This window comes from Chrysemys picta, chromosome 1 (assembly GCF_011386835.1).
Source record: "Chrysemys picta bellii isolate R12L10 chromosome 1, ASM1138683v2, whole genome shotgun sequence".
In the NCBI taxonomy this organism is placed as follows: Eukaryota; Metazoa; Chordata; order Testudines; family Emydidae; genus Chrysemys; species Chrysemys picta.
The window spans coordinates 149,544,909-149,558,799 of record NC_088791.1 but is presented as its reverse complement, the minus strand read 5'-3'; the positions used below and the strand labels follow the sequence as shown (position 1 = coordinate 149,558,799).

The window sequence follows — 13,891 nt, the reverse complement described above, 5'->3', positions numbered from 1 at the left end:
TTTAAGCCCAACCGCAGCAGCAGTTTGGCAATTGCTCAAAGTATTTGCCCACTGCTGTGATAACTCCTTTGTGTGGGGTCTTTATTTGGGATAGGTGTGACGCTCTGTACATTTTGAGGGAATGTTGGATCTTGTTGCTCAAGAGCATTTCCTAAGCATATGTAAGACTGATGTAAAGCAGTGTCTATGGGACAAAGATATAAAGTCTGTGGATGAGATGGCTTTTTTAGCTGAGCCTTCGAACAGAATCAGGCGTCTATTGAGGGCAGGCCACAGACAGAGGGGTTTAAAACTGGTGGGAAGGGAGGAGGATCCCATTTTGCCCCTGGGAAGAGAGAAGGGGGTTGGGAGACTAAACATTCTCTTACCCAAAAACATTCCTCTAACCCTCATCTCAAATCTCCTGTAAAAGCAGAAGAGCCCAAAAGGTGCTATCAGTGTAATTCCACTGATCACCTGAGGAATAAATGCCCTGTGCTAAGAGGAAGCAGGCAAACAATAGCTCACATTAGTTCTGCTGTCCTCAACACAGAAACCCCCCAAGCAATTGAAACCTATCATACTGGTTCTGTGACGTAGCCTCTGCAGAACCAGATATGGAGCATGTTAATCCTGTCCAAATTGATGGCAGGGAATACTTGGGGCAGAGGGATACAGGGACCCAGATCTCTCTGGTTAAGCAGAGTGTGGTCCCAAAGGCCAGTATGTTGCCTGGCCAAATGGTAGAGATTGTGGGGGTGGGCGAAAGCAGATTCCTCGTACCACTAGTTAAAATCCATGTGGTTTGGGAAGGTTTGGAAAGTGTTTTGACTGTGGGGGTAATGGAACACCTCGTATTCGACCTGCTCCTTGCTAATGATTTTTTCCATGTAACTCAGCTTAAAGTATTTGCCTGCAACAGGAGGGAGTTTTATGCTGGGACCCCTGAGGGAAAGGCTAAGGTCTCAGGAACTGCTGAGAGAATGGGAGAGAGTCACCTTGATTCTTCTGCAGCAGGGAGAAACCACATGCTTCCAGGTGGGAGGGTGGTTGAGACCAATTCCTGCACTGCAGCTGGAGGCAACACCACATCAGGAAGGGATGGGAGTGTAATGCCTGCCAGAGAAAAAACTGTCCAGGTTATTAGCTGCCAGCAGGTCGCAGCTGAACCAGAGACAAAACCGGCTCTAGGGAGCATAGAGCAATGTGTCCCAAAGGAGAGCCCAGAGAAGGGGCAGGGAATCTCAGAAACCACTGAGGTGGGTGAGGATTCCTGTGACTCTGGAACACAGGGAAGCAAGGTGCTTCCAAGTATGGGAGGGGTGTAGATTAGCTCCTTTACAGCAGAAGGCAACATGCCCACAGGTGCAGGGGCAGGAGAGGTGTTGTCGGTGATTAATGAAACTGTCCCAGTTGTTAGCTGGCAGAGCTTTGCAGCTGAACAAAAGACAGAACCCTTCCTAGGGAGCACAGAGAAATGTGTCTTTTGTTAAAGATTTAACACTCCTGTTTCCTCATCAAGGAAGCTGCTGATTCACACCTCTGAGGAGTTCTTCAGCAAAACAGTAAGGCAAAGACCTGGCATTCTTGATATTTCTAAGGTAAAAAGGAGCAGTTTTTTAATTTTTTAAGAATAAAATTTCAAGCCTTCTTCCCACATCAGAAAAATGCCCCAAAAAAGGAGGGCAGGGAGAACACAAATCCTGTTTCTTTTTCCTTTTTATGACACCTTTAAAAACAAAACTCCCCCAAAATTGCACTTTAATATAGGGAAATTTCCAGTTAAGTGTCTCTTGAGCAACCTTAGCTATACACACACACACACACACACACACACACATATGTGGATCTTGCTTTAAAGAAAAAAGTTCATGGCCACAATTCCAGCAAAGAGACAGCAGAGGACAGCAGAATGTGGGCTAATGAAACCCATTCACGATGCCAATTGCTTTGTAACCAAACTGTCTCTCTTCCCTCCCTCTCCTATTGGTCTCTCCCCACCTCGCTGAATTAGATCTGGCAGGGTTAAGAGTTTGCATTTCAGTACAACTCACACGCCCTCGTTAGAGCGCTTGGAGGGAGAGAGAGAGAGCCATACACACATCCAGGGCCGGCTCCAGGCACCAGCTTAACAAGTAGGTGCTTGGGGTGGCTAAGGGAGAGGGGCGGCACCTGCAGCAATTCGGGGGCAGTAGGTCCCTCACTCCCTCTAGGAGCAAAGGACCTGCCGCTGAACTGCCGCCGCCGATCGCGAGTTTTTTTTTGTTTTTTTTTTTTTTGCTTGGGGCAGCAGAAATGCTGGAGCTGGCCCTGCACACATCAGACAAGACTAAGAACATGTGAGTGTTGCAAATCTGGCCCAGGGTGGGAGGTGGTGGCATCTTTATGGAGGAGAGGACTGAAGTGTCCAACTCCTTGGGGAAGGATGAGATGTGGATGGGGTTAAATCCATGTCCCACTATTACTCCGTTAATCCTCCTGTTAGAAGTGATGCAGAGTTTGAATCCCCCTGGCTGATCTCCTTCCAGGGAAGGGGAATGAGTGTATTTTGGAGGAGCGTAATGGCCCCACTCCCCAAGTAAACCCCAGATTGGGACCAGGCTGGGAGGGGGCCACTAACCTGCCCAGATTTCCATACCACACCCTGTGGCGAGGGAGAGGTTAATAGCTAGACCTTGCACATCCCCCCCCCTTCCCTCAACAGGGGGGTCACAGGAGAGGGACCCAGGCATGGCTGGGCATCACTCCCCACCATGCTGACGACCTTTGGACCCTGAACTGCTCAGCTGGGCAAGCTCCCAAGCTGACAATAAACACAAGCTGAACCAGGTGGCCCAAAGCCAGGCGGAGGGAAACCTTCAGAGCCTATAAGGCTGGATCTCTTACTGGTCCTCCCCTGGTTCCAAGAGACCCGGGTCCATGGCTGGTGTGTAACAAAGAGCCAGTGCCCACGGGGTTTGTGCCTAGTCTCCCTTGAAATGGCTTCCTGGGAACCATATCCTTGGCTAGTGCCTGATGCCCAGCTGGTACCTGATTGGATCTTGGGTCTCTTCAATGTCTCCTATGTATCCATTGGCTCTATAACACCTGGTTGGTACCCAGGGGTCTGTTGGATTGCTCATAAGCCTCCCATGAAGTTTCCACTGGTTGCATATGGCCCAGATCTATGGCTGGTCTGTAACTCATGCTCCATGTACATTGTGTTCACAGGCTCCCCCTGCTCCTCCTGTTGGGGTCTCTCCTCTTTGGAGTGGTCAGTTCCAGCCCAATCCCAAGGAAGCTCTTTGGGGAGATCACATCCCCCAATTACCCCAAGCCATACCCCAACAACAACATCAGCTCCTGGGACATTACAGTCCCAAAGGGCTTTGTGGTGAAGCTGAACTTCTGGCAGTTCGACCTGCAGCCATCTGAGTCCTGCCTCTCTGACTACGTCAAGGTGCGTGCAGCAGAGACCTGGGGTAGTGCTGGGGAGGGGAAGCTGGTGACCTCAGGGCACAATCATTTTTCAACAGCAAGCAGGCTCTCCTTGCTATCCAACAGGCACAGAGGAGAGGGAGGGAGTTAGAGATGCATAGACCAGGTAATGGAGATACATGGAGCAGGTTGAACTTCACGAATTCTCATGATTTCCCCTCCCCCTTTCTCCTTGACAGATCACAGCAGATAAGAAAGACCTGGGCCAGCACTGTGGCCAGCTAGGCTCAGCCACAGGCAACCACCCGGGTGTCAGGGACTTTGTGTCCAAAGGGAACTGGATGAGGCTGATGTTCCACTCGGACTTCTCCAATGAAGACAACGGCACCCTTATCCCCTACAAGGGCTTCCTGGCCTATTACCAAGCTGTGGGTGAGTATGAGAGCACCACACCATGCAGGAGGGGGGCACAGGGCTGCTCCTCACCAGGAGAATGCAGAGGAGCCCTGGGACCCACCCCCAACAGACAGAGACCCCAGGACAGTAGCCAGACCCGCAGCACCGCCGCACCACCAGTACAGAGCTTTCAGTCAGGTTTAACTCTTTCTTCTCTTTGCCCAGCACCCCCTCTCCCCTCAGATCTGGATGATTGTGCCCATGGCAACGCCCTTGAAGATAGGGTGACCAGACAGCAAGTGTGAAAAATCGGGAAGGGTGTGGGGGGGTAAAGGCTAAAGCCTTGCGTGTTCCCCAACAGAAATCCGGTGCCCACAGCCTGTGCCAAGGGACCAGTTCACCCTCATCAAAGACCTGCAGCCCCTGTACCGAATTCGTGACTACTTCAACGTCAGCTGCCAGACTGGGTATGAACTGATGGAGGTGAGGCCCTTCTTCTCCCCACCCTTCTGTTCTCTTCTCCACTCCTCCTTTCTTCTCTTCTGCCAAAGTCTCCTCCTTTCCAGTCTCTTCTTCCTCTTTTCCTCCTTCCAATCTCCTCCTCGCTCCCTGCCTTTTCACAGGAACAGGTGGGGTAAGGAGATTAAGAAAGAACATTGTCATTGCTCTCCAGAATGTTTGGGAAGCAGGACTCACTCCCTGGAGGGGCCCCCCAGAGGCCCTAGCACTCTGCTCAGGGATCTGATGAAAGGCAGAAGGACTCCCCTGCCCTTCTTTCTCCTGCCCCACCCCAGAAGTGGGTGTCTCTGGGGTAGAATCAGAGCTTACCATTTTGGTGACTGCAGGTTTTTCTGGCTGGGATAAAGAGGCTGCAGAATGAGCCTGCTGAAATTGGGGTATCCAAGGCCAATACATGATGGAGGGGTAGTTGATTGGGTAAGGAGGAAAGGTTCAGGGGTCACAGCAGAGCACTGAAGTGGACATCAGGAGCAGAGCTGGGCAGCAGTGAGAAGGTAGACACCAGTCTCCCTCCCCATGATTTGGGGTTGGGGGCAGGGACCTGAGGTTACATGTGGTCCTCAGCTCTTCTCTTCTTTTTCTGCAGGGTGACCAGAAGTTGGCATCTTTCAGTGCTGTCTGCCAGGATGATGGGACTTGGCACCGACCCATGCCCCGGTGTGAAAGTGAGTCACTAATCCAACCCCCACACATAGATTATCTCCCCACCCCCCAATCGGTCCCCGACCCGAAGGGGTGAGTAGGGAGTACATCCTCCATAACCCACGTAGTCCTTGGCACTTCTATTGTCAGCAAGGGGACTCATAAATGCCAGTTCTGACAGTATCTTAGGCATTGTGGTCCTTAGGCATAGGTCCTACTGGGACCTAGACTGAGTCCACCGCTCCCCAAAATCATTGCACTCAGGGTGGCCACCATGCTTTCCACTGAGGCTGGGCAACATTTTTAAAATAAGAACTTGTTTAGTACAAAAATAGCCTTTCCCTCCCCCCCCCCCCCCAAAAAAAAAACTATTGCAAAAAAACCTACTGATGTTCTCATTTTTTGTTTTTGTTTTTTGCAATATATTTCTGACTTTAATCAGAATTATTATTGAAATATGTAACCCTTTTGGATAAAAATGTTGATAAAGTGTCATTAAATTAAAAAACTAGGTCAGCTTTGAACAACTTTGAATTTTTGTGTGCCTTTTTCTCCATTTTCCAAGCAACTCTAATCTCTGCCAAGAGGGGACTGGACCTGCATCCCCTCCAGCGTGCTCTTGGACAGTCCCCATCCGTCCCTCACATCATGGGCTCCAGCTAAGTCCAGCATGAGTCTCCGAACCTCACTGCTGCAGTGAGCACTGTGGCTTCCCCTTGACTCCTCTCCTTGTTCTCTTTTGTAGTTGTGAGCTGTGGTGACCCCAAAAATCTCACCAACGGGGCCTTCAATTATGTTATCAAACACGGGAACAACTACTACCAGTCAGTGATCACCTACCGGTGCAAGGAGCCTTATTACCGCATAGTCACCAACAGCGGGAGCGGTGAGTCCTGACCCAGGAAGAGCCATAGCAATCTGAGCTGGGAAATCCTCGGTAACAAGGGTGCTCCGTCCCCTTTAGGGGCAGAGTAGAGGGTCTAGGCATCAGTCAACCTCTGTTCCATGGCTTGGCTCTTTCAGGATCCAGGAGTTTGGGGGAACACGAGGACCTGGGGAATGGCAGTGGCAGATACAGGAGAAAGGAAGCCGTCCCGGGGAATTAAGTGTTTGTTTGGGGAAAACCAAGACTACTATCTCTTTAAGGGCCTGGGATCAGGAGCCTTCTAATGTAGGGTGGAGGCAGGGCTCCCTTCTGTCCCAGCCGATTAGGATGAGCCTTGGGAAGAAGGGCAGCGTATTTGCTGCCTCCTCTCTCCTAACAGGGGGAATGCTGAGCTTTCCTCATGCGGGGCTGGAAGAAGTGAATTGAAAAAGGGCCAGCTGGGAGAAGCTGGTTTAAGGCTGCTGCTGGCCTGAATTAGCACAGTCCCGGAAGGAAGGTGGTGGAACTCTTGAATGCAAGGAGAGTAAGCCTGCCTGAATTATTACACAGGCCCAGGAGGGGGCTGTGGGACTCCTGACCTTTTTAGAGAGGGGGACTGTCTCTGAATTAGCACACAGGCTCCCAGGAGAGGGGTGTGGGTGAGGATCTAAAGAGTTCTGTGCTCTGTTCAAAAGTTAATAAATAAGCCAGTAAGGGGGTAATCTTGGTCTAAGTACTGTGATCTGGGAGTAAACCATTGCAAGACCCAAAAGGGGATGGTGGGGCAGTGGAGCTGCAGGGCCGTGCTGTGCCACATGGGGGTCTGCTTGGGGACGGTGCCTGCTACACTCCCTCAGATCCCATCTCCCCAAGCAGCCCCTTGGGCCTAGGCTAGAAGCATCCCCCTATCCATTCCCCATGGCTCCTAGTTCCCTGTGCTCTGGAATGGGGCTCTGGCCCCCCTTTGGGAGATGACTCCCCAGGCTCACAGTGCAGGTGGCAGACTCTTGAGCTCCTTTGCCTTGGCTCAATCTCAACCTATTCTCATAGGGTTACCATATTTAAAAAATGAAAAAAGACGGAGCAGAGCAGCTGGAGCCCGGGAAGGGAAGTGCCCGGCCAGCGGTTCGGGGTCCGGAGGCATGGGGGCTGCCTAAAGCCGGTAGCGCTGGCTTGGGCAGCTTGCCTCTTAAACAGAGCCGAAGTCTGAGTCAGGGGAGGAGCAGTGCAGCTGGAGCCGGGGAGGAGAAGTGCCCGGCCGGCGGCTGGGGTCCGGAGGCAAGGGGGCTGCCCGAAGCTGGTAGCGCTGGCTCGGGCAGCTTGGCTCTTAGAGCCGAAGTCTGAGTCAGGGGAGGAGCAGGGCAGCCACGGGACAGGAAGTGCCCGGACGGTATTTTTCCCGGACATGTTAGGCTTTTTGGCAATTCCCCCCGGATGGGGGTTTGATTGCCGAAAAGCCGGACATGTCCGGGAAAAACCAGACGTATGGTAACCCTATATTCTCACCTCCCCCCACCCCCATCCCCCCAAAAAAACTTCTTTGGAGGCTTGAACCCCTCAGACACTTGCAAAGATCCTCACATTCCCCCTGTCCCCTCTAGTCATGACTGTTCCATGCCAGGTGGATTTAACTCTTTGAATCTCTCCCAGAACTCAGTGTCATGACATGTGGAATCAAGAAATCCCCGTCCTTCTTACACAGGAGGGGTGTGTTAGATAAACCAGCCGTACACGACAGATACAGATAAACCAGCTCAAATTGACCTGAGATCACACCCTGAACTCTATTCAGCACTCAGGTCATCTAGTGACTGAATAATATAACTTCCAATGAGCATCTCATTACCCCTCAATCCCCTCCAGCCCCCGAACGTTTCTGTGGTTCTTCTCTGAGCTCCCTCAAACTTGTCACTATCTCTCTGGAACTGAGGGGCCCAGAGCTGAGCAGAGCATCCCTGCTGGAGGCTTTCCACATGGGGCAGAGAGGGACCGCCCCCTTCCTGTCTGATGTGTGATGCCTCTGGGATTGAGGGGCCCACAGCTGAGCACAGCATGCCAGGTGGGGTTGTTCCAGTGCCCTAGAAAGAGGGACTATCTCCCCGTTCCCCCTGTGCCTGATGCTCGCTCCCTGCAGTCCTTGGTTTCATTATCTTCTCCTCTTTTCCCTCAGATACATACAACTGCTCCGCTCAGGGCTCCTGGGCAGACCAAGACGGCCATGAGGACATCCCCGTGTGTTTACCAGGTAAGTAGGGAACGTCTCACTGTGTTCAGCACTCAGCAATATGCCTTCAGAGTCAGCACGAACCAAGGGAGACAAGCAGAGAGAGGGAGAGAGATGGAGAAGTGGAGCTGACAGTAATGTGGGACTGTCTGTGAGGGAGGTGGCAGTGCAGGAGACAGAGAAATCCAGTTGGAAAGGCAGCAGGAGAGCAGGGAAGCAGGGAACTGAAAGCTATAGGGAGACGAGAGAGAGCAGGAGAAGAGAGCATGTAACAGCATCTTTGGTTCCTGTCCCTCCCCACAGTGTGTGGAAAGCCAGACAAACCCATCACTGGAATCCAGCGGATCATCGGTGGCAGCACAGCACCGCCGGGAAGCTTCCCATGGCAGGCGAAGACACACATCTTTGGGCTCGGGGGTGGGGCGCTGCTAGGTGACCGCTGGATCCTGACAGCTGCTAGCACCATCTTCCCAAAGAAAGACAGCTCAGTGACAGAGACAGAGACAGGTGGGAGGATGAGCCTTGCTGAGGTGGCTAAGAAGATCGACGTGTTCCTTGGCCACACGGAGGTGAATAAAATCCACGAGCTGGGTAACCACCCCATCCGCAGTGTGTCCGTGCATCCCGACTACGACCCTGATGATGAGAACAACTTCAATGGGGACATTGCACTGATCGAGCTGCAGGACCCAGTGCCACTGGGCCCCAACCTGCTGCCCATCTGCCTCCCAGATGCTAGTAACAGCACTTTCTACGCCAACGGATACAGGGGCTACGTGAGCGGCTTTGGAGTGGAGAAAAACGTTCTCGCAGATCGGCTGAAGTATGTATCACTGCCAGTGGGTGACCAGAGATCCTGCAAGAAATGGCTGCAGGGAAAGGAGGTCAATGGGAAGCCCATGGTGTTCTCTGAGAACATGTTCTGTGCTGGCTCGCCCGGTGTGGGGAAAGATACCTGCCAGGGGGACAGTGGGAGTGTCTTCACTGTGAAGGATTCAGAGAGCGAGCGCTGGATAGCCACCGGGATTGTCTCCTGGGGCATCGGCTGTCACAAGAGCTATGGCTTCTACACCAAGGTCATCAACTACCTGGACTGGATCAAAGAGATAACAGGGATGTAGAGGCTCCAAATGCCACTATCTTATTGGCTGAAGGCTCAGTGATGTCGTGTAGGTATCCAAACACCCACATATCATTGGCTGAAGCATTGTGATGTCTTAAAAGATCGTGATGTCAAAACTGCCTTAGCAATGGCTGAATTCTTGGTGAGATCATCAAAGCTTCCCAAAGCCTCTGTGCCATTGACTGAAGCTTTGTTGATGTTCTAATGTTTCTAAAAGCACCTTCACTATTGGGTGAAGCCATGAGAATGTCAGGAAGTCTTGTGAAATCCAACATGCTATTGGCTGAAGCCTTGGTGATGTTATAAAGATTTCTGAAATCTGTGGCACTATTGTTTGAGATGCTTGCAGTGTGGTAGAGCTTCCTGGAAGGTGCTGAGTGCAGACTGTACTCATGCCTTGGCACCAATGAGGTTCTGTCAATATTAAAATCACTACTATAGGAACCAGCTGATTTTATTTCACTGTCTTCCACTCCCACCCAGATTTTTTAATGATTAAAAAGCACCTTCCTCCCACCAGGTTCTTAAAGAAACTTGCAGGCTGTGCCTCTACAGAGATTGCTTCATCCAGACTGAAATGCAGCCACCTCTGGAGTAGGGTTGCCAGGCATTCAATTTTTTACTGGAATGCCTGCAGCGCCTGTGGGGCAGGCAGGCTCGGTGCTTGGTTCTCTGTGGCTTCCGGGAAGTGGTAACATGTCTCTCCAGCTCCTAGGCGGAGGGGCAGCCAGGGGGTTCCATGCACTGCCCCCATCCGCAGTTCCTGCCTTTGCAGCTCCCATTGGCTGGGTTCCCTCTCCCTGCTTTGCTGAATTAGGCTCTCTGGCTTCTTGCAGCACACACACACAGGTAGGGCCACACCCTGCTGCAGACACAGACTGATGTGAGCTCTGTGTGAGAGGACTCCTCCCAGACGCACATGCACACCCCCTTTGGGAGATAAGCCCAAAATAATACAGTCTTGCACTGTATAGAAAATTCTGCACAGTGCAGGCTCATAAAAATCCACCCTCAGCCTGGTGAAAATGAGCGAGTGAACGAGGGTGGGGGACAGCGAGTGACAGAGGGAGGGGGATGGACTGAGCGGGGGTCGGGGCCTCGGAGAAGGGGTGGGGCCTTGGGGAAAGGGACGGGGCAAGGGTGTTCAGTTTTCTCCAATTAGAAATCTGCAATTTCAGTTAGACATATTCCTGGAGGTTTCATCACATGACCTAATCTTTAATGAAAGATTAATTTTTATTTCCTGGAGACTCCAGGACAATCCTGGAGGGTTGGCAACCCTCCTCTGTATAGCATCTGTTGAATAGTCAAACAGCAACACTGAACAGCATTTAGGACAGATTAGAAGGAATTCAGTGACAATCCGAAACTGTAAGGAAGCAGAAAGGAATTGCCTGAATCATGGCATGTTCAGGACCCAGGGATTAACAGCACAGCTCATGGAGGAAAGAGCCAAGGAATCTGTAGTGATCACCAGGGGCCAGGACTTTGATTTTACACCCCAGATGAAATGTGCAGCATGGCACCCCTCCCATCACATTGAGGCAGTGGGGTATTAGTACTGACTCAGATGGGGAGAGCACCCCTAAGCATTGTGGGTATTCACTGGAGATCTCCCATCTAAGTACTGAACCAGCCTACACCTGCTTACATTGAAAAATATAATGGCCTGGCTCACCCATAGTCACAGAGTTTAAGGAAGGCCTGAAGGGACCACCAGATCTTCTGGTGTGATCTCCTGCACATCACCGGTCAACCCCCCCCCCCCCCAGTTACCCCCTCTTTCAGTCCAATAACCCAGATTAGATTAAAGTATTTCAGCCCTCAAGAGACTAAACTATGGTAAGCCACAAGCAGAGAATAGGAGAGACCAAGGTTCCACCAATGCCTGAGGCCTGCACTGTGTCAGGGAACTGACTAGGTGACATATACACAGCTGAGTCCAGCAAGTGACCCACGTCCCATGAGAAAATTCCTTCCCAGCCCCATATATGATGATCAGTTAGACCCTGAGCATGTGAGCCAGAACCTGCCAGCCAAGCACCTGAGAGAAAATTCTTAGTACCACTTCAGAGCACTGGCCCACCCTGTCTGGTGTCATATATCCTGCCATGATCCTCTCTGGTGCTTCAGAATAAGGAGACAAAAATAAAACAGAATACATCAGGGAAAAATCCTTCCTGACAAAATTTCCTTCCTGCCCCTCCCCCTCCCCCAACAGCTATTTTCTACACCCTTGTTCTCGTGCTGCTGAGTGTCTCTGGTGACAGTCTCATAACCAGGCTGATGTTCTCCAGTTCCAGTTCCCTGTTTCCTCCTCTAATTCTGCCATCTTCTTAGCCAAATGTCCCTACGTCTCCTCCTTTATCAAATCCCTGCTGCCTCTTCACCCCCTTGGTCTCCTTCCTCAGATCCTCCCTATCCTGTTCCAAGGCCAGAAGGGACAATTGTGATCATCTAGTATGACTTCCTGTAGAACACAGGCCATAGAACTGCCCCAGAATAATTTGTTTTGAACAAGAGCCTAATCAATAAGATCTAGGATGAACTCCCCACTTCCCAGTACACTTTCCTCCTCCTCTGTCACACACTGAGACATCCTTCTTGCTGTCCTCCTCTAGCCCCTCTTCCATTCCTGCCCACATGACCCCTCCTAACTCCCTCACCCCCTCTCACTCTCCTTTTCAGTCTCTCTCAGCACGTGCCTTTCCCTCCCAGTACAAATACGCTTTGGTCTCCCTATCTTATAAAAATAACCACAGTCGTAGTTCCGGGCTAGCTGTCCCCTCATGTGTTCTCTTCTGAGTGCTCCACCTCCAGGTCTTAGGCCTCGAGCCTTCACCTCTCTAGGGTGGAATCCTGCATTTCTCCCACTCTTAGATCAGTGTCCCAGGCTTTGGGTATTAGCTATGCTTCCCTCCAACAAGTGCCACTTGTCTTGGTATCTGCAGTTCTTTCCTCCAGGAGCTTGTGACCGGCCATGACTACAGTGATCCCAATCAGCCTTCGTAGAGTATGGTTTAATCAGAAGAGTGGGACCACAGCATAACAGGAGAAAAGGATTAAAACAACAAAAAGCCCAAATGCATCTCTATCTTACCTAAACCTCAGGTAGGCCTCACTTTTCCCAGATACCCCAGCCTCTGGAGACTGGGCTTCAGTCTGCTGTCAGCAGACTCTGCCTCCCTCCAAGGAGTGGAAGATTGTCGAGCTCTGTGCGAGGGGCCCCAGGAGGACAGCACAGAAGAGGAGATGCAACTTGCCCTTTATGAAGCCATCGCAGGTAGTGTTGGAGGTAGTGAAGGGTGCTGTGTTGCTGGAAGTGCCATCCTTCCTGCTCTGGACACATTGCCATCTCCCAGCATCCCGGTCTGTCTTTCTGATATCTCTTCCTGTGCAGTTGTCATCTTAATTTCAACTTGACCAAAACTCACTCTTTCACCCCCGTCTCCCTTTGTCCCCTTTCTCCATCATCTTGATCAGCCTCACCATCCTCCCAGTCATTGAAGCCCGTAAACCAGGGTCCGTCTTTGAATTACCCCTCTCACTGGACCCACATGTTCAGGTCATTTTTAATCTGGCCCCTTTTTCTCAAATGACATCTCTAAAACCCGAGCTTTCCTCTCTGTCCCCATGGCCAAAATCTCGCCCCACCCCCCTCATTTCACAACCTGACTATAATGACCTCTTCTTCTCCATCCCTTCCTCCTTTCAAGTCTGTTAAGAATGTTACTGTTAAAATCACTTTCTTGGGGCTCTGACCATGTCAGCCTCCCCTGGGCATCCCTCTGCCGGCTCCCCTTGCACCTCCTCATCAGATACAAACCCCTTGGCTTTCCCAGTAAGGCCCTTTGTGAGTTAACTCTGCCCTACCTGGCTGATCTACTGAGACTGATCCCCATGGTCACTTTGCCAGTATTCCCACCACCACCAGTCAGTTTCTCCCTTCAGCCCTGCGTGCTGCCTCCCACACTTCCCTCTGTGCATGGGAAAAACACCCAGGTAAAATCCAAACTGCAACTGCCTCATCCTCCTCCAGTCCCCTCACCCATGCCATGAGGCCTCCCAAACCCAGCCTGCTGATCACAGCCAGGCAGGTGACAAGCTGTGGCTGTCTCTCTTTCCCATTCTTCCCTTCTCCTGCTCCTGTCCTCCCCCTCCCCCCACAACCTCCTAACCCCGCTGAGAAAGCTCCTTGGAGCTAGCAAACTGAGCCAGTTCTTCCCCAGCCTCACTGCTTGTCTGTTGTAGCCCCATTGCTCACCCTTCGTTGGCTTCTGCTTTTAGATCATAAGCCCGTCAGGACAGGGAGTTGTAGAGAAACAGGCCTCTCAGGCTACTGATGGCCAGTCCCTTGGCTGCGGGATGCAGCGCCTTTCCTTCCCCTTCTGAGAGCCCTTCAGGTCTCTGTCCCGTTCATCTTCTGGAGATCCTCTGCCATGGGAAAGGGTCTGAGACATGAACAGGGCAGGGCTGATAAACATATTGATGCTAATTATAATATTTGCCCTCTCTCTAGGAGCTCAGTCCCCTATTCGTTTTGAAGGATGGTAGAGGGCAATGAGGGCACACACAGAGCCCTCTGCATGGGGGAAGTGGGGAACCTTGATATGGGGGAAATGGGGCACACACAGAGCCTCTGGCATGGAGAGGGGGAGAGTGGAGGACTGGTAGTGGTATGGGGGTTAGAGGGCCATTGGTCAAGAGAGAATGGGGAGCATGTAGA

At 51.5% G+C, this 13,891-nt stretch overlaps 1 protein-coding gene across 1 annotated transcript; it reads left to right on the top strand.

Annotated features, from left to right (window-relative positions):
- The first annotated feature begins 1,959 nt into the window (after positions 1-1,959).
- LOC101949300 (complement C1r subcomponent-like) lies at positions 1,960-9,609 on the top strand. Its single transcript, XM_065572782.1, has 8 exons — positions 1,960-2,318; positions 3,190-3,418; positions 3,636-3,828; positions 4,154-4,275; positions 4,898-4,976; positions 5,699-5,839; positions 7,989-8,063; positions 8,346-9,609. Exons 1-8 carry the CDS (start codon positions 2,275-2,277, stop codon positions 9,161-9,163), a joined length of 1,701 nt encoding a protein of 566 aa, XP_065428854.1. The 5' UTR covers positions 1,960-2,274; the 3' UTR covers positions 9,164-9,609.
- Positions 9,610-13,891: the final 4,282 nt, after the last annotated feature.

Bases quoted from the DNA above. Each gene is read 5' to 3' on its own strand.
- LOC101949300 (XM_065572782.1), top strand. From the start codon at position 2,275: ATGCTGGAGCTGGCCCTGCACACATCAGACAAGACTAAGAACAT. The intron at 3,419-3,635 runs GTGCGTGCAGCA...TCTCCTTGACAG, and splicing joins GCCTCTCTGACTACGTCAAG to ATCACAGCAGATAAGAAAGA. The intron at 4,276-4,897 runs GTGAGGCCCTTC...CTTTTTCTGCAG, and splicing joins CTGGGTATGAACTGATGGAG to GGTGACCAGAAGTTGGCATC.